Here is a 26,597-nt window from a genome sequence, read left to right on the forward strand (position 1 = left end):
AAGGAACATTGGAGCAAGCGCTGACACAAGAGCACATCCCTGCAAATGGGAGCATGAAAAAAGTGTTTGTCTTGTGATCACTGCAGCTGAGTGAACCTTTTTGTTGCTGCTTTGTTTTGCCTTACTGTTGCAATCCAGTTTCCCTATCATTTTTGTAGATCTCAAAATGATGTCTAATTAGTATTAAGTCCTGCAAACATTATTCACACATAAACACAGTCCATGTCATAAGTTCTCCGCTGTTTGTCCCTCACACCTGGGCATAAAATTCAAGCATATGTCTGTTTTTTAATAACCAGACCTGTGTTGCTGTGCAGTCAGGTGCTGCTGACAGACCCACTGATTTCCAGATAGATAACACATCCATCCAATCCAGCTCCCATGGTAGATTACATCACAGTGACATGAACAATTGCTAACCACAGAGTCTTTATGCTGGCCACAATAAATGCAAAAATATGAACGTGTGTGGTGATGAATGCTAGTTTCCTGGCTCTTGATTCTTATATTCTTTTTCTGTAGTTGCCTCTGTGCAATATTCAGTTTATGTAGGTGTTTTAATTCTGCATAAATATGTGTCAGGGTCTGTAAGAGTTTGTATTTGGATGCAGAGGAGGGAGGTAGCTGCGTTGATCTGCCTCTAAGCTTTCTGTGCATGCATGTAAACGGTGTGGCCAGGCAGTTGATATGCTGCACTGATGCAGGGGAGCTGTGGGTGAGAGCGGGATCATAAACTCAATGTTGCACTCTATCTTTCAAACGAATAGAAAATAATAGACTTATAGGGGCACTTCCTCATTGCTGAATGCAGTTCTCCGTGCATGACTGCCCTCAATGGCTGGACACACTTCTGAGATTCCCTTTCATGCATATAGCACACAACACGTATTGCCCATGTTCAGGGGGCAGTACATTATGAAGTAAACAATCCAAAAAGTTTGTTGTTACCATTTTTTTTCAATCAAGTACAATCATTTACCCGTTTCTAACTTCATTCTGTGTAAGATTAAAAGAAGAAAAATGTATCGTGAATTTACAAGAGTTTTATTTATTTTTCCGTGTATTACCACACACGTGCAACATATTCCACTTCCTTAAGCCGTGGCATTAAATCATAGCAAACAACTTAGAGCTTGATAAGTTTAGATGTCTTGTGGTGGAAAATGAAAAATATCTTGTACGATATATAGACAAAGAAATCAAATGCAAAACACACCTTGTTCACAATAAATTTGAGCGATGCAACAAAACAAATTAAAAACAGCTCTGTCTGCTATTTATTTGTTCATGCATGAAAATTGTACTTGTGTTTGTCAGTAATTCAGAATCATAGACAAAGTATTCAGACTTCCCTCTTCACTAAACACATGCACACAAAAAAGACAACAGTTAACTCCTTCTGTAAATAGTAATGCTGAATCCAAGTGCAGCATTGCTTGCTTCATGTTTAGAACACCTACTCAGTGCTTGTTGTTCTGACATTATTACTGTAGGTGAGCTTAAGGTTTCTTACTAATATGCTTAACTCACATTGTGAATGGACTGCGATGAGAAATGTCTGTGGTGCAAAATGGAGTAAAGAGATAAGAAAACGCAGCCCTCCTGTCTGCAGTATTAGTGACAGTAAATCAAATAATTTCCAACGCATATCATCAGATAAAAATCAGTGGCTAACTGGTTAACAAATCCTCAAATTTAAACTAGGTTGCTCACAGAAATTAGTTTCAGAATCTCACAGACTCTGAAGTTAGAAATTCTTTTTGTTAAATGACCCCTCTACCTCACTGCCACATATTCATTCAGATCCATGCAAGTCTTGTGATAGAAACGTCACAAGCATGCATACTCTCAAGCATTACATTTTCCAGACAATTACCTTCTTTATTCACACATGGGCTAAGATGTGTGAATAGTATGTCCTGCCTTTCCCTGCGAGCACCACTAGAACCAAATCTGACCAAAACATAAAAACACGATCCTGAGATCTAGCCCTGCTGTTTTTGGAGGCATGTGTATATTTGAGTACGTGTGTGTATCTGTGTGTGTTGTGATTACTGTGAAAAGGGTGTCAGTTTAGAAAGTTTGTGTTTCTTTTCAGATGCAACAGAAATAAGGCAGATTCGTTTTTGCATTTCACATTACACATTGACACATTCACTTTGAAGGTAAACATGGTGATATACTACGAAAAAATTACAGATTACGGTTACAGTATTACAGTATTAATAAAGTTGCAGGTAGGGTAAAGGGGGGAATTTTAAAGCTGCACTTACCATAGTGTGCACCAAAGTGTGCATTATCCAACAGCTCATATTTTTGTGCTGAAAAAAACTTGGAGACCACCTCGGCGCTACAGATGATTTAAAATAGACATTTTGACATGATAATCTGTCTGTGTCACAGAGCAGTAACACTGAAGGAAGGTGAGGAGTATGTGATAAATACAATTTACCAAGCAAGAAAGACATGTTTATTGCTCTTTTATCTGCAGCCATGCATTCAGACACACCAGCAAGCTGCTTGGAAGTTTGAGGAGACACTGGCACGAAGAATGCTTTGACTGACATGTCAAAATGTCTAAAGTGCGGCCTGCGTGCAGACTCATCGGCTAGTGTTTCTGTGTATAAGTGTAAAAAGGTTTTTGGTTTTTATCCTACTTGCATTTGCCAATGTGTCTGTGCGTGCATATGCACTTATTGTGCACTAAGCCCCAAAAGTGACATGTCACGAAACTGATGTTAGGAAAAAGACACTGATAAACAAATCATGCCAGCAGGAGGACCTAAACAATGTGCAGCAACTGCTTTATTACTCAGTGTTTGCCCTAGGTGTCATGTTACTGAGATCCTCAACACCATAAAAGCCTTTTCTATGGTGCAGCCCTGTGTTGCGTGTTTGCTCTGGCAGAGGCTCCCCTGTGACTGGTTATATTGGACATGCTCAAACAAAGCCAAACACACAACAGGAGCCGCAAGCAATTAGGCCTGCCACAGTGCATAACTCCTCTCTGAACACCCTCCGATTCCCCCTCACCACTCTTTCTCCTCTACCACACATTTCAAGCTGCCATCACCAGCACAGGTCCATGTACGAGTATCAGACGCGATTGTAAACGACTCTTTGCTAATATACTGTGAGGCATCAGTTGCAATAATACTGTTTGAATGCATATAATCTTCAGCATTAAATATAGACCTCTGTGGGCAGGACATCATTGTCTTTTATTTACAGAATATCTGTGGTGCTAGCAGGCTGCATAAGCCTTTGGATTATTACACATCGGGATGGTTTAGCAGAAAGCTGGGTGGGCCCTGTGTCTCAATTCCATCCTGTCGTGGGGAAGGATTTGGCCTTATTCACTTTATGATACCATTCCTTGTTCTACCTTTTCTGTTGGTTGATGGAGTCTAAGGCATTTAGTTTATCAAATCATCTCATCATGAGTCTTTACTCACTTCTGCAAAGTAAACGATTAAGACATATTCTTATGTCAAAGCAAAGCCAGTCACAGAGTGATGGACATTTAGTCTGAATAAGATCCTCGAGAGCCCAAGTATCTCACCGCCTGTGGCTTAGACAGTTGACACTGTGAGGATCTGTTTCAAATCAAAGTAAGAAAAATGGGTAAACTAAATCTGGGTCAACCTCTCTCTCTCTCTCTCTCTCTTTTCCTTTTTTTATTTTATTTTTTTTGGGGTGCGGCACAAAACTAAACCAGGCCAGTATCTAAGACCAGCCACTGTACCAATTTTTAAACAGACCATTGCCCTTAGTTTAAAACCAAGCTTGAATTACTAAGGTGCTAAATGCAAAAATGATACAGATAAAGCCAGAACAATGTGCACAAACGTACCAATATATGCACTAATTTCTCAATAAGTCCAAGGAGAGCATGTGTGTACACCTTTTGTAATAGCGAGTGTAACTCTCCTGTTACACACACATGTTCTTTATGGGCTGGCTAATGGAGTTGAGTTCTTCCTGTGTGTGTGATGTGGTTTACTGTTGTTTGATGTGCTCAGGAATCCTGCATAGGAGAGCACCCCGAGCCGATCTTATCACATAAAAGCCCTTGCATAGAAAGAAGACAATCAACTCTTTTTTAACTTAATAGAGAACTGTGCCCCAGTGAGGCAGAATGTGTGCGTGTTTGTGTGTATGTATGTGCGGAACTGAGCCCTTGTGCACCATTTCTCTAATTCAATCGAGTGTGTAACCCTAGGCCAAACACTCACGTTTGATTTCAGTAAATACTGAACCCAGAGACCTGTGGCTAGAGAGGATCAGAGACATGTCAGATACGCCAGTGCATGTTATTGTGAGTGCGTGTGTAAAGACAGGGGGTGGAGGGAGCACAAGAAGTGCAAGATAAAACAGGAATTTCACTTTTGTTATTTCCTTTTTGATTTCATATTGAAATTACATCAGGTGTGACAAATGTATGTTTAAGATGCACGCATTTAAGCGCACTCGTTTGGATGGTGTTAGTTGGTATTAAAACCTCTCTGAAGGCTGGATTTGTTTACTTACAGGCTCATGTTAAAATCAGACCATGTCTTAGGAACACATGGGATCTGTTGTTATTTGCCAGAAATCCGAATCCTAAATCCTCCCATCAGGCTTGTGAGTGACACAACTGTTTTCTTTAAGTTTTACTGAAGTTTAAATTGTTTGGGGCTTGTATGTTCAAAAGAAAATGAATAAACGACCAAAATACTATACATCATTAAATATACAGTCTGAGTATGTGAGCATTAAGACCTTCAAAGAAAAGTTTTTTGACCATTTTTTTTTTCAATTTAACATAGATTTTGAGAATGAACCAGAGAATCCCGCACCCTGAGGATCAATGGTACTTTAGACTCCTCAGTAAGACTCTGAATTCTTTTGCCTGATGAGGGTCTGAGGAAAGACACAATGTGAACTAGACGGGCACTTAGAGAATGCAATCTTTTGCCAAGCCCACTGTCCTACCTCACATTTCTAAGTAAACTGATCTGGATCCTCCTCCACTGCTCGGTCTTGGCAGAAGAATAAAGACTTAGTGAGCATCAGTAAGCAAAATCTTTTGCCCTTTCACAGACACAGCTTTGGATACAGTGCATAAGCACATAAGGATTTCCAGTTTATGTACTGTGCAATATTTGTGCACCAAAAGGTAGCCATTAAGGGGCAAAAATATACTTGCTTGCAGACATGCACAAACTCTATAGGCGCCATGGGGGCATGGTAGCTCTTGTTAAATTGCTCAAATGATACACTCTCTAAATTAAGCTTTGGCACAAGTAGTCGAACTGGTTCTCAACTGATAACAATTTTGATTGCTCAATCAATGAAACCCAACTGGCTCCTGATGGCAGATAAGGACCATGCATGGCAGCTCTGCCACCATCAGTGGGTGAGTTTGGAGGTAAATGAGTGACTTGAACCGAAATAAGTTTAAGGGAGACATCTTTTTTACAAGTTGAACAATAGAATTGACTACACATACCCAATTGATGACTGCCTGACAGTTTCATTTTCAAATACTTACATTTTCCTTTTCTGCGCTTCAGTCACAGACAGTTGGTACCCATCGAACCTTTAGACACATACACATTACTCTCGTATTTAACTGGTCTAGTTTCTGAAAACATTACTGCGCAGTCAAAACCTAATGGCTAACCAGCCAGCCAAAACATCCCAGTCAAAACTGGAGTAGTAATTCCTCAATCTCATATTGGCTCCATAAATCCCGGGCTTCACTGTGGACCATTCTTCTGTGTTTTGTTTTTGGAGTATAACGTAAAAAACTGCTGCTCATACGGATAAGATTAACTGATGACAAACAGGAAGAGAACATAAATCAAAAGTACAATTATTTTGCAATTAATCAGTAGTTTGCCTTGGACAATCATGATTAATTGATTAATTAAATATTTCAATCAATTGATAGCCCTATTTACGTCATATGAGCCCAAGTGGATTCATAAATATGAAGAAAAATACCTATGCAGATCAGTGAGAAACGTATTGGCTACCTGTGCCTTGTTTTAAAGGGTTTCTTGTGCTGTTTTAACTAGTTGGATTACTCGTTGACATTGTAAGCAAATATGTAAAGACAACAATCATTCTGTCGTATGTGATACGGAAAAAAAGACTGCAAGACTTGGAGTTAGGATTTAATGCCAGCTAACCTTACTGAGGTTGGTTTTTTGACTTAATATATGTGTCTGAAAATGGGTTTAGTTAATACTCAGTGGAGATGCTCAGGTGATTCCAGCACAGTGGGTTTGATTTTAGTGGATGTCACTGAGAAAAATGCAGAATGCATTAAAGATTTCAGTGGGTTTAATGTGCTCACAAACTGAAAGGAAAGAAAATATACTTTGAGCCCTGTAACAACAAAGTTAGCATCTTTGTCTTAGCAAATTCTTAACACTTTATCATCATTGACATTTCTGAATACTAACAAGGTATCAGCTCCAGCTAATTCTGGTTAAACATTTTAAAATGACGCCATATATTCAATTAAACGTAAACTGAACAAACATTCTGTTATCTCAAGACATTCGTGAATGCTCAGATGCTCAGTCATGAATACACTTACTGTCTATATTCTGTGTTTCATTTAAGGCCTGAATGTCATGCCATTGTCTTTGCTCACACTCCCTCCAGCCATTCTCGTCTCTGCAAGATTCCAGGATTTGTTTAATGGTGACCCGGCTCTACTAAGTCTGTCTGCCCACATTAAGGCCTCTTCTGTCTTATTGATGCTGGCTTCAAAGATGAAGGCCTGCACAGATTAAACTGTGGTTGCCATCTTGCATATATGTGACGCTTGCTCCAAATTTGGTTTTCAGTTTTGTGAGTTTTCTTCTCTATCCTTTGCTTTTCAGTGTGTTTTGCATCGTCTCTTTTCCTTTTCCTTGGACACAGACGTTGGCTTTTTAAAAGTCTATAAAAAGACAAAAGTTTATTGCGGAGTTGTGCAAGTTAACAGAGTCTGTGATGCTTGTGAATGGTAATTTCTTACCGCAAACAAATAAGACCAATGAATTTTTTGCTTTTATGAGAGTTGAAATCTCAGTGGTAAGCTTAGCTCGTGTGATCCTTCTTGACTTTATATCTATTTTTCTCCCTTTGCTCTTTCAATGCTCCTTCTATCATTTCCTCTCTTCCACCTCAGGTCTTTTCTTCCCTCTATCTTCTTCTTCCCATTCCAAATTCGTTAGATACTTGCTGGCCTGAAGAGAACAGTCATGTTTCCAATATGTCTTCATTTAGCGAAGACTGAATGAAAAAGAGCAGAGCCAAAACAAGAGCAGGAAAAATCATCACATAGCCACTGGCACAAGCTACTTATCTTTCACTACTAATAACTCTAATGCTCTTCACATCATTTCCACTATGTGCACATGTACTTGCACACACCCATGCACACAAATACAAATTCGTGTATTCACATGTTGTTCTTTGCACAAAAACAGATTCAGTGCACAACAGAGGGGATATACATGCTCATCCAAACTTGCTTGGGCTGTTTTTTTTACCTCTGCCGAGAAGTACATAATGATAATTACAGTTTGGGTCAACATTCTTGAATTAACCAGATCACACACACACACACACACACACGCACTCACACACACACAACCCAGAAGTGCCAGGGGGTGCTGTGGTGTATGCAGACTGGTGTGCAGTGTTGGAGCAACCCAGTGTAAGGAAATGGTCCGTTCAGCTATTGTTCTATATTAAAACCTCATGGGGACCATCTGAGCAACACTGAGAGATGTGCAGGGCCCATAAAAACTCCAGTCAAACCAACAAAGAGTCAGAAAGACTAAGAACCTATCGAGGGTGTAATTAACAATTAACAGCACTTTCTGAGGAAATTAAGATGAAATGTGTCGAACTAAAACAACAGAGGAATTCCTTAACATTGAACCGATAAAGACTGTTTACTTGATCCTTATAGTGTGAGAAACAGAGGGTAAGAAGGATGCAAACGCAGACAGATAAATACAGAGGCATTCTTCTGCCCAGATAAAGACCAACAGATGCTGCCAGAGAAGGGATAAAAGAGCAAAACAGGGGTCTGAGCTCAGGTGTGTGTGCCAACCACAAAGGCTTGAAGGTGTTTACAGTGTGTGAATATATGCCAGTAAGCTCCACTGACTCACTTGTGTGGGTATACCAGTATTTCACGTGCCTATAATGGTAAACCATGAGGGCATTTCACTAAGCCACTGTTTTAATGGCTGTTTTACAACACAGCACCTCCTACAACATATTACACAAAGCTACAATTTAAAGTAACCCGTCCCACTCTCTTTGAAAAATCTCTTATTGCACACTCTCTTTACACTTTCACTGACTTCTCATGCCTCATCTCTTCTACTATTTATCACACAGTCTGCAATGTCTGAATCTATATATTTTCATTTATATTCAGATTTGCTTTATGACCGCATCTATTCACAATAGCACCTCCTTCCTTTACCACTATTCCTTCTCTTCATTCCTCAAGTGACCCTGAGGGCAGGACTGTCGTTTAGGGAGGCTGTCACTAGTTACCTCTGGGCACCGCGTCCTGGGCTGCCTCTTTATGGCTGCATGGCTTTCCTAGTCAGTTGCTTATTTCTATCCTTCCTTCTATCCCTTCTTCTACAGTCATGTAAAGAAACACACACATTCACACTCAAACTTACAAACAATTAGTCTTGAGATTTATACAACTAAGCAACCTTGGGGGTGTTAGTATCCCTGAGACCAATCAGAGAGGGCTTTTCTACGTCTAGAGCGGCCAAATGACACTAATAAGCTTTGTGTGTGTGTGTGTGTGTGTGTGTGTGCATATGTGTGTGCATGTCTGTTTGCGACTGACACTAATTAGCAGGGCTAGTGCACTTACTTCCACAGCACCATTTCCTGTGATAGTAATTATTAGGTATGTGTGATAAATTCCAGGCCTTCCTCTAACCGTCCAAAGATAGAGAAGAGAAAAAAAAGAGACAAAAAAAGAAGTGGGGGGAGCATTTAATACCCAGAGGAAGTTTAGGAGGTTGGTGTCAAAGGAGCAAGATAAAAGTCAGCAGACACTTTGAAAGAATGATTTTACTTTAGTGGGAAAAGCAGCACAATTCCCGCCTTCCCGTTCCTGTCTTTAAGTGGCCTGCCTATCTTCTATCCTGGCTGTCAATCACTGAATTTCGAAAAGAAAACAAGAACATGTCAATATTACTTTGAGACCAAAGCTGAGCGACAAAAAAAGAGAACAGCAAACACACCATTTCACACAAAAAAAAAACTATAGAAAATAGAATGTACATCAAGTCAAAAAACCCAGAGAAATAGAAAAAACAGATCATATAAAGTCACATGCTTTGTGAAATTGGTTTTGGTTTAGTTGTGCTTTCTGAAATTATGCTTTTTCTGTTTCAGTCTTATGTTTTGTCAAGTGTTGTATTTTGGGCTTCTTGTTGTGTTGTGAACTGTTTATCTGGATCACCATCCTTGTCCCAGTACACTTGCATTGGAGAGGAATACAGGTATTGACTGAAGTCTGTCAAACAAATCAACCTCGTTTATTTTGAGAGAAAACTTCTCACTGTGCAAGATCATCATGTAAATAGAACCAAAACTCACTGCGCAGATGTTGTCTTTAAATTCCTTTTATGGTGACTTTTACCTGACGACAGAGCAGTTATAAAATCAGGATTTTATTAGAACAGTTTGGCAGTCTGGAAAAGCTTTTAAGCGACCTCAAGCTGCAGCGTCGTCTTACTGAGCTGCTTTTCACTCACAATTTGTGACACGTTTAGCTGTCTGACAAAAAACAAAAACAACAAACAGAAAAATATGTGAATAAGTGCAGCTTTATTAAGAAGAGGCTTAAACTTGACATCTTTTCTTTTTTACAAAATTTGCAGATGGAACGTTGGAGCACAGCACCTAAGTCCATATAAGTCAATTTGAGAGTATAGAAGAGATATATTGTATGCATGAGGGATTTTCTCTCCAACCACATGATCTGGGTGCTCAATTTCTAGCAGTTTTGGTGGAAAAAACATGTTTCCATGCATTTTAAAGGTCATGGCAAATTGGGTTGTAAACCTAACTTGCTCTTAAGCATGTTCAACATATCCAGGCTATTTTGGAGTTATCTGGCTGAACTAACACTTGCAATGGAGATCTCACCAAGTGGTTATCAACTTGTGCACGCTATTGTAAAAAGTGTGGAGCTGGCATCAGATGACCAATCTCTATATACGACGCTGAAAAGTAACACAGCTGTTAAAGCCAAAGCAGAAAAGAAAGTAAAAATAAAAAGAAGAAATGTATGTTTCTGTATGCATATATATATTTTTTACTGACTATACAAATGCGTAAATTGATAAGGAGGATTGTGTAACCAATTTTGTTTCATGCATGTGCTGCAGCTGTAATCTTAATGTATATAAGAGTCTTATTCTGTCAGACACTGTTCGATGCAATTCAGCAAGTTTGGTACACTAGGCAGGGAGCTTTACAGTGGTGTGGTGGTCAGCACTATTGCCTCACAGCAAGAAAGTTCCTGGTCCAAATCTCGGCCAGGAACCTCTGTGTTTACATGTATTCCCTTTGTGTGTGTGTGTGTGTGTGTGTGCCATCCAGTACTCCGGTTTCTTCCTGCATGATTGAAAATTGATGAAATTGCGTGTTAGGTTATAAGGGATTCTAAACTGACTGTAAGTGTAAGCTTGCCCGTCTGGTTTGTCTCTGTGTTGGCCCCACGATTAACTGACATGGCTGTTCATGTGGTAATCACATGGCTCAGTGGTTAGCGTGGGTCATCCAATAACTGGAAGGTTAGCGGTTCGATTCCCACTCACTCAGTGAAACTGACAGTTGGAGGTTTGCCATGGCCGTACCCCCATGCTCCCCAGGTACTGTGAATGGCTCTTTTTGTTTTGTTGTTTTTCATTTTCTTAGAGAATTTATTGGTCAGGAGGTGATGCTTTTACATGTGTGAAACGCTTGTCTGCCCAGTGTTTTATGTTTCCAGCATTAGTTGTAATAATAGAAAACATAAACAATAAAAAAAGAAATTGTGTTGACACTGAGTCTCTTCTGTATCTTTGTCTTTGTCACTGTCTGAACCCTCTGAACCATCTGACTTTCACTGAGAAGCATCTTTATGGGATATATCTCAGCAGGGGGGATGCTTATGATTACTCAAAAGCTCTGTTCTTCTGACTTAAAAGAGGCTGTCTTCTCCTTCATAGAAATCATCACTATATGAAAGATTTCTTTGTGCACATATCAAACTGGCCATCTGCATCAAATCATGTCGATATGTTCATCTGTATGTTTGGCGCAGAGGCATTTACAAACAGCCAGGGACATAATGAGACTAATACTTTCTTACATAAAACACAAATTCTCATCATAGTTTGTTCATTTTGCTACAATTGTGCAGCTCCCCGACTCTGCTGAAGCTTCTTTGTGGGACGGGCCATTATCTGTCCAACGTTCCACTATAACTCCTACTCAATCTATGTCAATGCAGATCAGCATCAACTTAATAAAAATGCTCCAGCTTTTCTCTCAGTCATACGTGAACTTTAGATGACGATGCCCTTTCACTCAACCACTTCATTATTCATAAATTCCATCTACTACAACAGTAACCTAGCCAAACAGTTCTCATAATAGCAAACTGTTTATATCAGTGTTTCAGTTTTACAAAGATGGGCTTACAAACTCTCCAGTGGACAAACGATTTAAAAAAGAAATTGCTAAACATGCTATGTGGATATAAGCACCGATAAAATGTTAATTAATTAATTCATTTCTAAAAAAAGTTAAAACTTACGTCAAAACTTATCATTTAAATTTAACACTTGTATTAGCTCAAAGGCACAATTCAAAATTTGCATGTGTATCTCTTGACTAGTGCTTCTTCCCCTTAAAGCCTTCTCACTGTATGTGATCCAGGTAGAAGCTTCTTATTACCTCACTGGACTCAACAAGGAGTTGGAAGCATAGATTTCCATGTGATCAAGTCCTCTATTGACAAAACCTTAAAAGAGGAGGAGCAGGGTGGAGCCCGCCTCGGTGCTGACATAATAACACACCTACATCGACATTTGACACACACGTCAAAGGTAAACACGCATGTCAGAGGGCACGGGAGCACAGACAGATATGATGAATGGCCCGGAGATCCCACGAGGCAACACACACACAAACCTGCTTAGGGAGTGAGGAAGGTGCTGTGTGGTCAGCCCCTCCTCATCACCCCAAAACAGAGAATTCCATTCACATGCTGCGCTGACCTTCTATGTCTCATCATTACCTATCACAACAATTGCACTGCAATACCAGTGTTTGTATGTATATGTCTGTGTGGATGTACGTACGTGTGTATGTATTTCTAAGTTTTTGCATGCAAAAGTTATGTCATTCTACAAATGCTTCGATCAGCTTGGAGATATAACAAGATTTTGCTCATTTATAGGAGTCGGAGATGGAAAAAGTGAACATTGTTTCTTGTTTGCACACAGTAAATGTACATTTTTGTATGCAAATATGCTTCAGTGTGTGCACATGCGATATCTGCATGTACTTTGTGTGACTTTTAGAGTATGCAAGGCTGTGTGAGTGTGCATGTGTGTCTAGGCCCCTCGGAGAGATCAGTGAGCAGGGACATGACCTTGCCAGTATAGCTGGTCTCTCTGTGTGTTTTGTCATCGTAACCATGGTGATGGCGCTATGCAGACAGGATGACTACATTGGGGATTTGAAAGTCATAATGTCGCTGCTGCTCTAAGCTGCATTATGCCATGAGCTACAGTAAGTAGCCAACAGATGGCTACATGAACACATCATTCACGGAACTTAGTTTGGGGTTATAGTTGAAGGCTTATTTCAATTTCCCTGAGTAAAATAGCTGATTTGCCTTTGTTAAGGGTGCTATTTGAGTGAATAGAGATTGAGTGTTAGACATATTGATATTTAGGAATGTATGTAACTGACAGATTATGTTTATGCTACACTGAGGGAAAAGTTAGTACTATTATTGATCAACATGTTATTAAGTGCAGTTTATAAAAGGGATGTTTGGCATCGTTGTGTATCCCCATTAGCTGTTATTGTACCCTTTCTTTGGTCGACAACAATAAAGAACTAATTTGAATGTGCATATAAATAAAAGTCATTCAATATAGAGTCAAAGAAATATGCATTACATACATAGACCTGCGCAAAAAAAAGGTACTTCACAATAGATGTGGACAGTTATATTCATCATGCAACACCATCAAGGAGGTGCCTGATTAGTTACGTGCTTTACAGTATGATAATCACCATTTACAGAGTAATATAGAACTATTTTCATTGCCTATCAGGCAATGAGTTTTGCAACAGAGGGCATGACTCCAGTGGAGATCTGATCTCAGCATCATTAAGTCAGCTGGAAACTTCATGAGGAGAAAAGAACAGCAGAGACAGCCTAAATCCACAGAACAAATGTGGTAAGCTGTACAAGATGCTCAGAACGACCTACTGCAAAGTGCTTTGAAAGACTATATGTAACTGCTCTTTAGGGTGAAGAGTGGTTAAACCTAATTTTTATCATTTTATCTAGTTTTTTTCTGTCTTTTCTACTGTGTGTCACGTTAATCTACAAACCATATGACTGGTATAACTCCGAAAAGAATCCTTATTTGTAGTTAGTGTGTAAAACTTGTATGTACAGTTTGTTGCACACAGCAATGTAAAAAGAAAAAAAACTTGGATGGATATTCATGGGAAATAATAGTGGTGGGTGATGGAATCCTCCTTTCAGGCTAAACAAACAACGCTCTCCAGGAGGCAACCTTTTTTTTTATTATCCCAATCAAGCCGTGATGACAAGACCTAAAAAAAGCTAATACAAAGCGTGCACTTCAAGTTAGTGTTGCACCGATACCGATACCAGTATCGGGCGGGGCCCTGATCGGCACTAAAATGGCGGTATCGGTATCGGCGAATACCAACAAATAGGGCAGCGATACCATTTCTGATACTTGTATGACACTTGAACGTCTCCCGACACTCGCTACACTGTGTTGTGATCACTGTGCAGCTATCGCTATTGGCCTGCTCCAGACCAATGAGAGCGGGCCAATAGCCGCTCTTAACCAATGCCGGTGCAGCTTTTTCTATGTGTGAGGAGCAAGACGTCTGGCGACAGGCACTCTGTCAGCTGGGGAGGGTGTCATTCGCAGTCATCTAGAGCTGCCGGCGACGAAGACAGCTAGCCAGGGGGAGTTTGCAGCGCGAGTGTGAGGAAGGGAGGCTGGGTGCTTCCTGTAGTCAAAACAGGGTCCACGATAGAGAGTGCTGGGCCGCCATCGCTCCCTGTACGGTCGTGACAGCGCACTACCAGCTGACAGCCAGTAACCGTCTTCGCCGTCCAGCAAAGCCCCAGGGAGTTGGACGGCGGCACAAGCTCAGACCCCGGGGGAGGGTCTCGCCAAGTGGGCGAGTTAAGTATTCCTCTCTTTTTAACTTTGTGTTTTAGTGTTTATGTATAGGTCGGCCTATTGTTATGTGGTATTGATTGGTGGGGTTGCGTGGGGAGGAGTGACGGTCTGTGGTTAAACGGGCGCCATATGCTGCAGGTTAGCCGCGTGTTTTGTGGTGTGTTGACTCTGTGTGCTGTTTAAAGCGTGCCTTAAAGCTAGTGAAGCTAGCCTGACTTGTGGTGGGATTTCATTCCGTGTGCTGTGTTAAGGGTTAGCCTGTCGTGTGTGTCGCGACCAAGGAAGCCTGCGTTCCCAATCCTTCTCTCTCTCCATTAGATCGGAGCCCCCCACCCCATGTGTTTTATGAACTTGTAAACTAATAAAGATTTTACATTTTACATCCAAGTAGTATGCGGCTCTTCATATATATATATATATATATATATATAATTTTTTTTTTTTTAAACAGCCAGGTATCGGGGGCCAAAAAATGGTATCGGTGCAACACTACTTCAAGTAGTGTCTTTCACAAATTAAAAAAAAAAATCTGCATTCTTTGGACAGATGAAACTATGATTAACCCGTACCAGAAAGACAGGAAGGGTAGAGAAAGCTTGAAATGGCTAAAAAACTGAAGTACACATCATCATATTTAAAACACATGGAGGGCATGTGATGGCATAGGCATTGCATTGATGGCAGAGGGTCACTAGTGTTTACTGATGATCTGACAGAAAACAGAAGCAGATGAATTCTTGAGCAAATTGGGAAATATTGTCTGTTTTGATTCAGACTAATGTTGCACAGATGACTGGACAGATGGACGAAAAGCCATAGAATACAACGAAAGCAACCCCAGAGTAATTGAAGGTAAAGAAGTTTAATATTCTACAATGGCCAAGTCAGTCTTCTTGTTGTCACCTTGACTGAACAGCATTTTACTTGCTTAAGACAAAAATAAAGGCAGAAAAACCCACAAACAACAACTGAACACATCTGAAGTAAAAGCTTCACAAAGATGGCAACTGATTCGTTTAGGTGATGTCCATGACTTCCAGAATCCATGAAGTCATCCCCCGCAAATGTTCTCATCTAAGTGTTTATGTTAAACTTTTTTAACAAGCAGTTAATAGCCAATTACATTTGTGACCCTGAAAAAAAGGCCTTATACAATGGCTTGCAAAAGTATTCCCTCTCCCCTGGAATTTACATATTATACCAACAACCTTGAAGAACCGGAATAAGTGTTATTGTGAAGCAAACGAGAAATAACAAAAAATTACAGAAAACTTGAGTGCATAACTATCACCTCACCAATGTCAGTACTTTGTAGAGCCACCTTTTACAAGGATTACAGCTGCTAGTCTCTTTGGGTATGCCTCTATGAGCTTGCCCCATCCAGCCACTGGGATTTTTGCCCATTCTTCAAAGTAAAACATGTCCAGTTCCTTCAAGTTGGATGGTTTCTGCTGGAAATAGCAACCTTTAAGTCACGTCACAGATTCTCCATTGGATTGAGGTCTGGACTTTGTGGCCACACCGATTTCAAATCTCTGCAAGACTGAAAGAGGTTTTCCTCAAGAATTTCCCTGTACTTAGCACCATCCGTCACTACCTCAATTGACCACTTTCCCAGTCCCTGCCGATAAAAAGAAAAATCCCCACAGCATGATGGCGCCACCACCATGTCTCACTGTGTGGACGGTGTTCTTGGGTTTGTGGGAGGTGTTGGTTTTTTTTCTACTGTTTTCAAATTTTTTTTTACTGTGGAACCCTCCAGCTCCTTCAGGGTTACCTGTGGTCTCTTTGTTGCCTGTCTTATTAATGAAAATGATTATTAAGAATTTTCCAGGTCTGTGAGTTTTGGTGGATGGCCCTATCAAGGCATTTGTGGTGTTTATTGTGGTGCCATTTTATTTCCATTTTGTGATCATAAATGTAATGGTACTGTCAGAGAATTGTAAGCTTTATTTTTGGTCTTCTACATAAGTTTGTCCCTAACCTGTTTGGAGAGGTCTTCGTGGTGTCACTTACTCAGGGATGCTTCTTTATAATTAATATGAAAAAAACAGCTAATTGATTCATAACAATAAAGTGTGTCTGTGTCCAAATATTTCCATGCTCAGCTACATTATGTAAGCATGTTTACATGCAAGTTACTTAAATATCTTCACTTTTATCAATCCACAAACTTCTTACATGCAGCATACAAATAGCCTTCTTGTTACATATATGCATTCTTATCTTCAATTTATTGCCGTTTGGTATTGATTCCTACGTTGAAAAGTTGTATTTAACAGGAGGGTGATTTTTTTCTTCAGAAGTGTCGGTGTGTGGGCTGGTGCACCAAGCTGTGTTCAGTCATTCTTCTCAAATCAATGCTATTCCCTTCCTCTGGTCCCTTTATGCCCACCACACAATGCTCACTCCCACACTTCACAGCTCCACTCCATCTTCTCCCTGCTCTTTCATCCACCACTCTCTCCATCATTCTCCTCCTCCTTCCTTCATCCATCACCCCCTTCATCAATCACTCCCTCACTTTATCATCCTTTTTTTCCCCCCATCATTTACCACTTCCTCCCAAACTCTCTGCTACAACTTCTCTTTTCCTCTGTCCACTGTTTTGTGGCCTTTTCTTCCACTCAAGTCTGCAGGATTGCACCTCCATCTCTCAAAGTTCCAGCTCCCTTCTCTACCTCTGAAAATTTCCATTTTGTCAACTCTGCCTCTCTTTACATACCTGCAAAGCTGCTACTACCTTTTCTTGGCTCTATTATCTTTGTCCATCACCAAAATGTAAACATAGATAATATCATCTACATTCCCAGTGTCTAGGGATTGGGTTCAGTAACTGCAGTATTGTGGCTTGTTTTGTTATCCTACTCAGTCAATGGAAACATCTGACTGACTATTCAAAATGTCCAAACATATAATTTCTCTATTGTGCACTTACACCCCCTGACCGTAGAATTATTTAATGAGTAGCTCCTCTGGAGGCCATCTGTGTCTGTGTGTGTGAACACAGTACAGTATGGTGGAAACTCAATCTAGTGTGGCGTGATAGAGGAGACCCTCGCTGCTCCTTATATATCAAGCAGTCAGCTCCATATTAAAAAATGACAAATATGAAAATGCATTCTCTCTTTTATACTGAAGCACAAACTATACACCGTCTGAGCTAAGGGCATCTAGCATCCACTAAGAGAATAGTGAAAACGATTTTTCCCATCTTGTCTCTTTCATTAACGGTGTTGAAAAGTCAGGAGTTCTCCCTCATCCTCTGGCTTACACACATGCACATTGAAAAACACACATAGAAAGCTTCTTGGTTTGTGGGGAAACGTGCCTCCCACAGTTTGTTTCAGCTGGCCCTCTTGACAAATGCCACATTACAATGGTCGGGGAAATTGGCATGCGCTCAAATTTTTCCCATATTTTCTAAGATTTTAAATATTTCAGTTTGTGTATTCTATCCTCCCTCCCTTCCCCGCTTGTCTCACGTTTTTTTTTCAGCATTCACTCCGACTCCTTTTCTCCCTCTTGTTACCTTTCTTTCTATGCCCTCTTTCCTGTTTAGTTTTCCCTGTGCTAACTTGGACCAGAGCTCTGCTGTGGGAATATGGCCCCTTCTAAAGCAGAAAGCCACAGTTTGTGTAAGTATGTGCATGTCTGCAGACTTGAGTGATTATATGTGAGTTCCACTGAGGTTGTGCGTGCATTTGCATGCGTATCTTTGTGGCTTGTACAGATGTATGTCAGTCTCACGAAGCTTTGTCCCCCTTGCAATTCAGCAGTCTTTTTAATCCTCATCATCAGTGACCCCAAACCCCAGCTTCCAACCCCTTCATATACACACAATCCAATGCATAGCAGACCACACGCACTCATACCCCCTGTGCCCCCTTCATTAGCTCTTACCATTGAAGTTTGAGCACAAAGGAAAAGATTCCCATATACTTTGTTGCTGTTTATGTCAACCAACCATCACACTAAACTTCTTTCTCAGTCATCCTCTGATGGTAATATAATAGTAATATAAACTTGGTGTCACTCAAGTACAAAAATATCCGTCACATGCTGGGTCACTGAGCATTTTTGTAATTTTGCAAACACACCTACAGCACAGATTGTGTCCATATCATGTGAAATACATTTCTACTAATAAACATTCATGGTAAACTTGGATGTTGGAAATTGAAACAGACAGGAAGATGGTTTGTATCAGCCTCGTGTGTTTGTACAAAGAGACAGACAAAGGACATTCTTGCCAGTCCCCTGAAGTCTATACACATATAGAGAGACATGCAATATGTGTATGAACATTATTTTAAAATTAGCGTGATCAGAAGGGCATGATGGTCTTTCAAAGTTGTCATTTTAATTCATATGTGCCACCCTTCGCATTTGTACTGTACTGAGTGGCTGACATTAAAGGCATTTCTCTATGACACATGACACTTAGATATGTGGTTCTATGCTCCTTCCATCAGAGAGCTCAAAGCAGACACACATGTAGTCGACCCACTAGCAGGTCACTGAACTCCCTCACGCGTTCACACATACCCACTGACACACGCTCACATATGGAAATGCATCAGCTTTTTCTTAGCTTCCTCCTCTTCTGGCTCCCTCTCAGTCACACAGACACATCAAAATAGAGCAGGACAGACATTTTTCTGACCTGCTGTCCAAGGCTGCACCACCTGTCCTCAATAAATGTAACTTTTTACAAGGCAGCTATACTGTAGCTGACCCTGCTTCAGAGCACACCTCAGCATTGATGTCTATATAACACTAATGCACATGTGAACAGGATATGGGATAAAAGTGCCTCAAACAGGTTCAGACACTGTTTTTTTTTCTTCTTTTTTTGTTGTAAAACAGCAACAAAGCTGATGTACAGCACAATAATATGCTTAAATAAAACCATAAATGTACTGTGAAACATGCCACTGTTGATGAGAGGAGTTTACTGGCTGTCAGTCACTTTCAGTCGTTTTCTCAGCGTACATCCTACTGTAGTAATCAACACCTCTTAAACTGCCAGCACACATTATTTGCATAAATAACTAGGGTCTCGTTTTTACTAATCGCAGAAATGCAGACAATGATTGTTTGGTATGTATGCAGCACATTGTTGCAGACTATAGCCATTCTCAAACATGCACTGGGGTCAAAAAATGTACAAGAGATGTTTCAGAAGGGTGGCGTGTGAGAACTCAAATGTCTGCAACATTCGCCCCAGACTTCTTCTTGATATTGTACACCCAGTCCCTGAGTAAAATTTTTAGAACATCAGCGGGTGAAACAGTGAATGAACATATCAGCAAATATTCAGAAGCATTTGCTGCAGCTGTGCAACTGAGTGTGTAATGGTGAGAGAGTTCTTTCTTCTGAACCGTGTGCTGCTCTCTATTCACTCCTTGCTACTGTGGGTACTTAAAGATACATGCAGTACTCATGTCACCACAAAAAGGAGCCTTGTCTGTTATTCTCAGTGTCTTGTAAAGAAATCACGTTTTCAACCGTGTAATTTTTGCATCATGTGCTAACGTGATGTGGGCTCTACGTGGCTTTTAAAGTAGATTTTTAGAAGAGTATAGGGAATATTTAGTTGGTTACAGTCTGCGCCTTTGACTTTGACCTACGTAATAAATATAGGACTTAAATTCCACATTTCCAACATTCTTATCTAAGCCTGAACACTAAGAGTTTCCTGAAATATGGGGCAGGTCTTTTGTACTGAACTGAATGACACTGTGCAGGTGTGCATGATAAAGTTATCACGGAATGTTATTTAATGTAAGATTAAAAAAGGCAGACAGACAGAGAGGTAGGTGTGACACTAACTTCATCTCGAGGATCTCCTCCAGCTGTTTGCGTCTCTCCTGCCGCAGAGTGGTGAGGTGTCCATCTCTTTCGTGCAAGCACTGCTGAGTGGAGGACAGCCGGAGTTTAGTGGCATCCAGCTCATGGCGTGTCTTCTCCAAAGCCCCCATCAGTTCCTCCAACTATTTAGGGAAACAGGTATAAACAGTGTGAGATATACACACTGCTCTGTTGAAAAATGTAAGAAGTGCTCACTGAAATTATTTGTTCTGTTAAATCCAACACACAGGATCTCTTCTGCCCTTAAGCATCAACATTGACGCATATGTACATGTGACCATGGGAGAGTAATCAGATACACAATGCACTTTGACTGCAAGCGTGCGTGTGGGCTGTGTTCATTTCAAAGTGTTGGAGTGCTGAAATGCTTAAAGATGAGGTGAAATGACAGCCTAAACATGAAAATCAATGGGCAGTTGACATCTTGAAGCAAGTGAAATTATTGGGGTTCATAGGTTAGTCGAATGACATGTCCACCGACCCTTGCACTGGGAAGTGTTCCCTCTCCTCTATCCACCTTTCACCACTTATTTCGTCTTGCTCTTAAGTGTGGTTCAACTTTGAAGCTGGTGAGGATAATGTTCACTCGCTCAAGTACATCTCCTTCCTCTGCACACGCATGCCCTTCAGCCATGCAAGCCTGTGTGTCCAACCTGAGTGCCTGATAGACAGGATGTGACCTAAGGGCATCATTATCCTAAGAAAGGAAGTGTGCAATTGTCCAACAACAAGTGCCTCACAATAGAATCCAGTGCTAGACAAGATTTCCAGATAATGTAATGGGGTATATCATCTTTGCTCTGCTAAATTGCAGAAATGTCATATACTGTAATATAGGAATTATTGGATTCAGAAATAAACTGAGAGAAATAAGAAGAAGGAGAAGGAGAGGCAAAGAAATGAAAAGAGATAAGGAGTATTGGGGGAAAATCCCTCCATGGGGTAGGACATGAAAAAAGCAATGGGCCTCTTTTATGAAGGGGCCAAATCGTTTACACATTTTCAGTACACCCTCCATATCCTCCAGCTTTCTAGGTGTGTTTCACAGATGTCAGATAATGTGCTCTCTGACTGTTCATGAATATCACATATGGAACAAGAGACGAATGTGTGAAAGTGAAGGGAGTGGGGAATAACTAAATTCTCAATGGAAGCAGCCAACTATTTGTCCTGGGAATGCAACAAATAGAAGCAGTTTTCCTACCAACAACTAACTGCTCTGGTTTCCAAAATCCGATGCACCAAATCACAAGCTGACATTCTGTGCAAAATCCAATTTCTTTAAGTCTGATGCCTGATTCCAGACCTAAATGAATACCGAGCCAATCTCCCCATCTTTAAAGTCAAGGGTCACACACACAACTCCATTTATACCTACCATATGTCTATCAAATATCAGCTTCCCCCGTCCCGGTCCCTCATTATAACACCACCCAGGATAGCCCTCACATCACAATCACATCATTAATAAGGAATACAATGGATTTTAGTGAAATTAGGGACCTAATCAGCTTAGTAGTGAGCCTGTGCGTGCTAATTTAGCTCAACTTCAAGGCAAAGCCCCCCAGCCAGGCTCAGGCTCGCTAAGACTGTCCCAAAGCCCCTTTGGTTGATAAGCTGATTGAGGGCTCAGAGGTAAGAACCAAATCCTTCTTGTACATTTGCGTCGTATTCCTGGTTCAAAGGCCTAGTTCAAACGCCACAGAGGAAAAGAGACAGAAGTGGAAAGAAAGGGAGTGTGGAGATAATTGCACGAGACAATTTAAGAAGCCAGATGCGATAGCACAAGGATGAACAGCAGAAGTAATTTTGTGAAAAAGAAAGAGACAGAGGGAGGCATAGACAGAGTGTGAGACTTAGAGGATGGGGGTGTGAAGAAAAGTGACCCAGGGCATTACCAATGCTCCATTTCAGCAGGTCAGGCTGATGGAAGACTTTTAGCGCATTACGCATCATGAGACTGATTACTCTGGGATGGAGGGTAGAAGAAAGAAAAAAAGTCAGGCAAAGAGTGAGGAGAAGGAGGGGGGTGTGAGAATGTGAGTTTGGCAGGGAGTTCTGAAACGGTGCCAGGGTCAGGTGATCTTTCAGATGGGACCTGTCACTCTTTCTTTACCCTCCTTTACCCACATATTTATCCAGTCTTGGAGGCAACATTGTCAGTTGACCATCGACTGTCCAAATGCTGACTTACAGCTCCCTTATGCAGCGGCTTTATGTTGCTTTACAAAATTCACTATACTGACAGCTTCCAGTGAGCATCAGCGGCCGAGCAACTTTAGCACTTGGCAAGTCGGGTACCTTTAATTGTGTCAACAGTGTGGCTGTAACTTCATTCAAGTGCAGTTTGTATCCAGTTAGGTTGCCAGTATGACTGCATGCTGAAGCAAGCTGACTTTGGCTTTTAGGGTCAATGAGTGTTAATGTGTCACAAGTTCGAAAAGGATCTCTCCGATTCCTCTGCACATGGGTAAACTGAGGTCAAAGCTGAATCATCCACTTCTATGCGTGCGAAAAGTCCCGCAGACATAAATATACTTCTCTTTTTGACTTCTCAGTGTTTCAGAATATTGTTTGATAAACACAGTATCCATGCTGAATGTAAGTTGAGCGTGCAAAGTACGCAAAGGAGGAAAAAACAAGCCACAGTTAGCATTGGCTCTCACAGAATTTTCTAAACTGAGTTTGACCTTTTCTTACTTGGCCCCTCTGTCCACCAGTCCCCTCTCTTCATCTTTTTAAGTTCTGCTTGTGAGTGTGCTTAAAGCAATACAGCCATCATTCTGCCTCAAAATGTTTGTTCTTGTTTTAACCACCGATAGCTCTCATATTACTTGTGGAACTCATAAGTAATGCGAGGTCATTCTCATTCAAATGCACACTCACATCGGGAGGAAACACGCTCCCTCGCCTTGTTTCTCTTTCCCACCACAGACACACCTACACTCACACACAGATACAAAAGCACACACATTCATTTTTCTCTTTTGGAGCCACATTAAGACGTAGACCGAACAGCTGGCAGTCAGAAAGACAGATGGATAGATAGCACGATGTACAGGGTAAAAGGGCAGCCTGTACTCCATCAAGTTTTCAAGCCCAAATTCTACAGCTTTGTTAGTAAATTCTGATTATATGCACATGAACGTACAACATGTCCAACATGTGCTTATATTTTCCGGCATGCAAAACTTAACAAAAGAAGTGAAAGCAGACCACTGGAATTCCTTCACTTTGCTTTTAAATTTCAGTCCAGGGCAAGAAAATCAACATGAGCAGGTTTAGAGGATAAAAGCTAAAAGCTAAAGGACATAAAATACAACCGTCTATTTTGTGATGATGATATTTGTTGGCTAAGAACAACACACATCTTTAGGTGGTTTGTGATCCCTTAGTAGCATTACAGTTTGTAGCCACGTGGGGGTGCAGTTCAGTTCATCACAATTTATCAGCGGTTCTTCTGGGTCCTGGAGTAACCTATCAATCTAAAAGTTAGATCAGGCTAACCATATAGACCTGAATGAGGCTTTTGTTGTCTAGGACTGTGCATGTAAAAGCTAGCTTTGGTTCCGCCTATAGTTGTGTGTAAGATCAGGTAAACCTGTCTCTGGGCTTGGACACGGGCAGCCTCTTCCTGTGCCCAGAGAGCCTCCCTATGTGCAGAGGTGTTCATGCTCTCTCCCAGTGCCCTCTCCAGCTCCATGATCTGCTCTGCTGTCTCCCGCATGGCATCCTGGGAAGCGCAAAGAGGAGGCTAGGTGGGAGAGGAGAAGAGTTCAACAGAGGTGTTTTGGAAGAATAGCAGCAACAACAAAGAGAGAAAGGTGGTTTTCTCTGATTATAATTGTTCTGGAAATTCATTGTGAAATCATTTTGCACTGGTTTTGTTCTGTATCGGTGAAAGACAATTTGAAAAAGGTGCAATTATCGCCTCTAAAAAAGGAAAACTAAAGGGGAAAAGTCCATGAAAAAGACAAAAGAAAAGGACGATGTGAACTGTAGTAAGAGATGAAACAAGATACATCTAAGAGGAAACAGACACAGAAGAGAGTGATAGGCGACAGAGTTTGTAAGTGCTTTGACCTCCATGCTGACTTCCATGTGAGTGGGCGAATTTGCGTGTGTGGGACAGACTGGCACAGTTTGTGTGGCCTCTCTGACACCTATGGTGGGAAGGAGAAAATTATCCTTCTCCACACTGGTTGATGGAACTGTGAAAGAAAACACTAGACAGAAATAATAAACCTCCCTTATTCCCTCTGTTTTTCCTTTTTTTTTTTTTTTTAAACTTTCTCTTCGGCTCCGAAGGCGCCGACTTATTTTCAAGTTCACACGTTCACACTTTTCTCGGACAAGTGCACGAGCCTTGCAGTCACGCGGCTGAGGAAACATGAAAGATGTGCAGGAGACGCTGTCCAGGTAAAACGGAGAAACCAGATGATGACTGAAGTGTCTGAATGCTCATAAACTGACATTTCATCTCAAAAACAGCTGATTCGTGTTTGTTAAAGTGACATGGTGACTTCAAATGCTCAGAAATGTTAACATCAGCCAAGTATATAGCTGCAACATGATTGTGCATGTGTCTACTAATATGTCTAACAGTGCTCTGAATAGACACATTTTTTGCATTGTAGAAAGTGGAGCACCACCCCAAACAGAACCATAGGTCACACATGAGGGTTCAATTGTGATGGATTCCCCAGAAGTAGTGAAAGTCATTTCATTGGACAGTGCCAGGAACACACAAGATGTGTATGACTGACTTATCACTTGCCTCTAACAAATATCAATTTGACCAAGATTTGAATGTTGGCACCATTACTGGCCATAAATACAAAGGGCTAATTGTCGTGACATTTAGTGGCATATACAGAAACTGCAGCGATGGAATTTCTTCTGAATGATATAGAAAAAAATATGTAGCCAGCCAAATCACCAGTGGATACTCGTGTCTCCTCGTGTCAGCACAACACAGCTGGAAGCAAGCGACAAACACCCGCACACACATACAGAAGCATGCTGTGTGTGTCAGCCATCCGAAACTGTAATTAGATGTGACAGACAGGCAGTAATTCGATGCACCAGAATCAACAAGTACTGGTCTGACCCCACACAACACATAGAACCATGCACACACACACTCATACACACACGCACCCCACTGAGATGGGGCTACCACTGCTGGACCCCCGTGGGCAACCCAACCAAAAAGCTGTGTCTACCTCTTTGTGTGCGTGCGTGCGTGTGTGTGTGTGTTTCTGTGTGCGTGTGTGTGTGTAATATGAGTTTTATTTGTAACAAGAGAATTTCGCTGGCTTTCAAGAATACAAAGAATGAAAAAGGGAACAAGAGAGATACAGAAAGCAGGAAGAAATAGGAAGATAATTGCTTCTGCAGCACCAATCATCACCTAAGGCCCCTGGGAAGGATTATTATGGCTCTGGCTCTTTCTGGTCTGATGGAAGGATTATAATCACTTATATAAATGTGCAAAGAGTGAGAGAATGCACATTTTTAGCAGCTGTGCACCAATGATTCTCAGCTTCATATGCTGCATCAGCTTCAGGATACTTTAGGAAAAAAAAGAATAATAATACTGTAATGTGTCCCTCTTGTCCAAACGTTACGAGGTTTTAAAAAAAAAAAAACAAGTCTTTAATCCTGGTGTCTCTAAACAAAGGGGGTACTAAGAGTTTCTGATGCTTTTTCGTTACAGATAAAAGAGAAATAACAGCTCTGTGTGAAAGCCTGAGTGAATGCTTCCGATGTGTGTTTTCTCTGTGTTTGTGAAGTGCAGCATGGTGCGATGGAGACAATGGAGCAAAGAGATTTTATCACTCCATCCCACATAAACTGTCCTGGAATGATGGGGAGAGTTTGTTTGTGTGTGTTTACCCTTGGAGCGTGCTCTGTTCCCGATGGGTCCAGAGATAAAGGCAGGGAGAAGGAGAGGAGGGGAAATAGAGAGCAGCATGGGCCACAACACAGCCTCAGTGCAGGAGCAGACACAAAGGACAAAGTTCATACTGCTTAGATAGTGGAATCAAAGATGTAGCATTGCTTCACATTTAGCATATGATTCTTTAGCATTTCTACTGATTCTGCATCCCTCATAAATAAGCCATCAACAGATTTACACAAAAGTGCCAAAAGTAGACAAAGAATGTTAAAGAAAATGTGATGAAACCTGACCTAAAACATGACCTTTATTCATTAAGAGAAATGATCCAA

At 41.0% G+C, this 26,597-nt stretch overlaps 1 protein-coding gene across 5 annotated transcripts in view; it reads right to left on the reverse strand.

The window, feature by feature from the left end:
• Positions 1-26,597, reverse strand: part of LOC142390960 (ERC protein 2-like) — a 158,170-nt gene that overhangs the window by 58,071 nt on the left and 73,502 nt on the right. For 4 of the 5 annotated variants that reach the window (XR_012770501.1, XM_075476862.1, XM_075476859.1 and 1 more), the window contains 2 exons: positions 23,965-24,117; positions 20,325-20,485 (listed from right to left, as the gene is read on the reverse strand). Coding sequence is in view for 4 of the 5 variants with exons in the window: in XM_075476862.1 (XP_075332977.1) it covers positions 20,325-20,485; positions 23,965-24,117 (314 nt within the window). In the remaining variant the exon portion in view is untranslated. The remainder of the gene's footprint in view (positions 1-20,324; positions 20,486-23,964; positions 24,118-26,597) is intronic. The other variant, XM_075476863.1, reaches the window with a different exon arrangement.

Source organism: Odontesthes bonariensis, chromosome 10 (assembly GCF_027942865.1).
Source record: "Odontesthes bonariensis isolate fOdoBon6 chromosome 10, fOdoBon6.hap1, whole genome shotgun sequence".
In the NCBI taxonomy this organism is placed as follows: Eukaryota; Metazoa; Chordata; class Actinopteri; order Atheriniformes; family Atherinopsidae; genus Odontesthes; species Odontesthes bonariensis.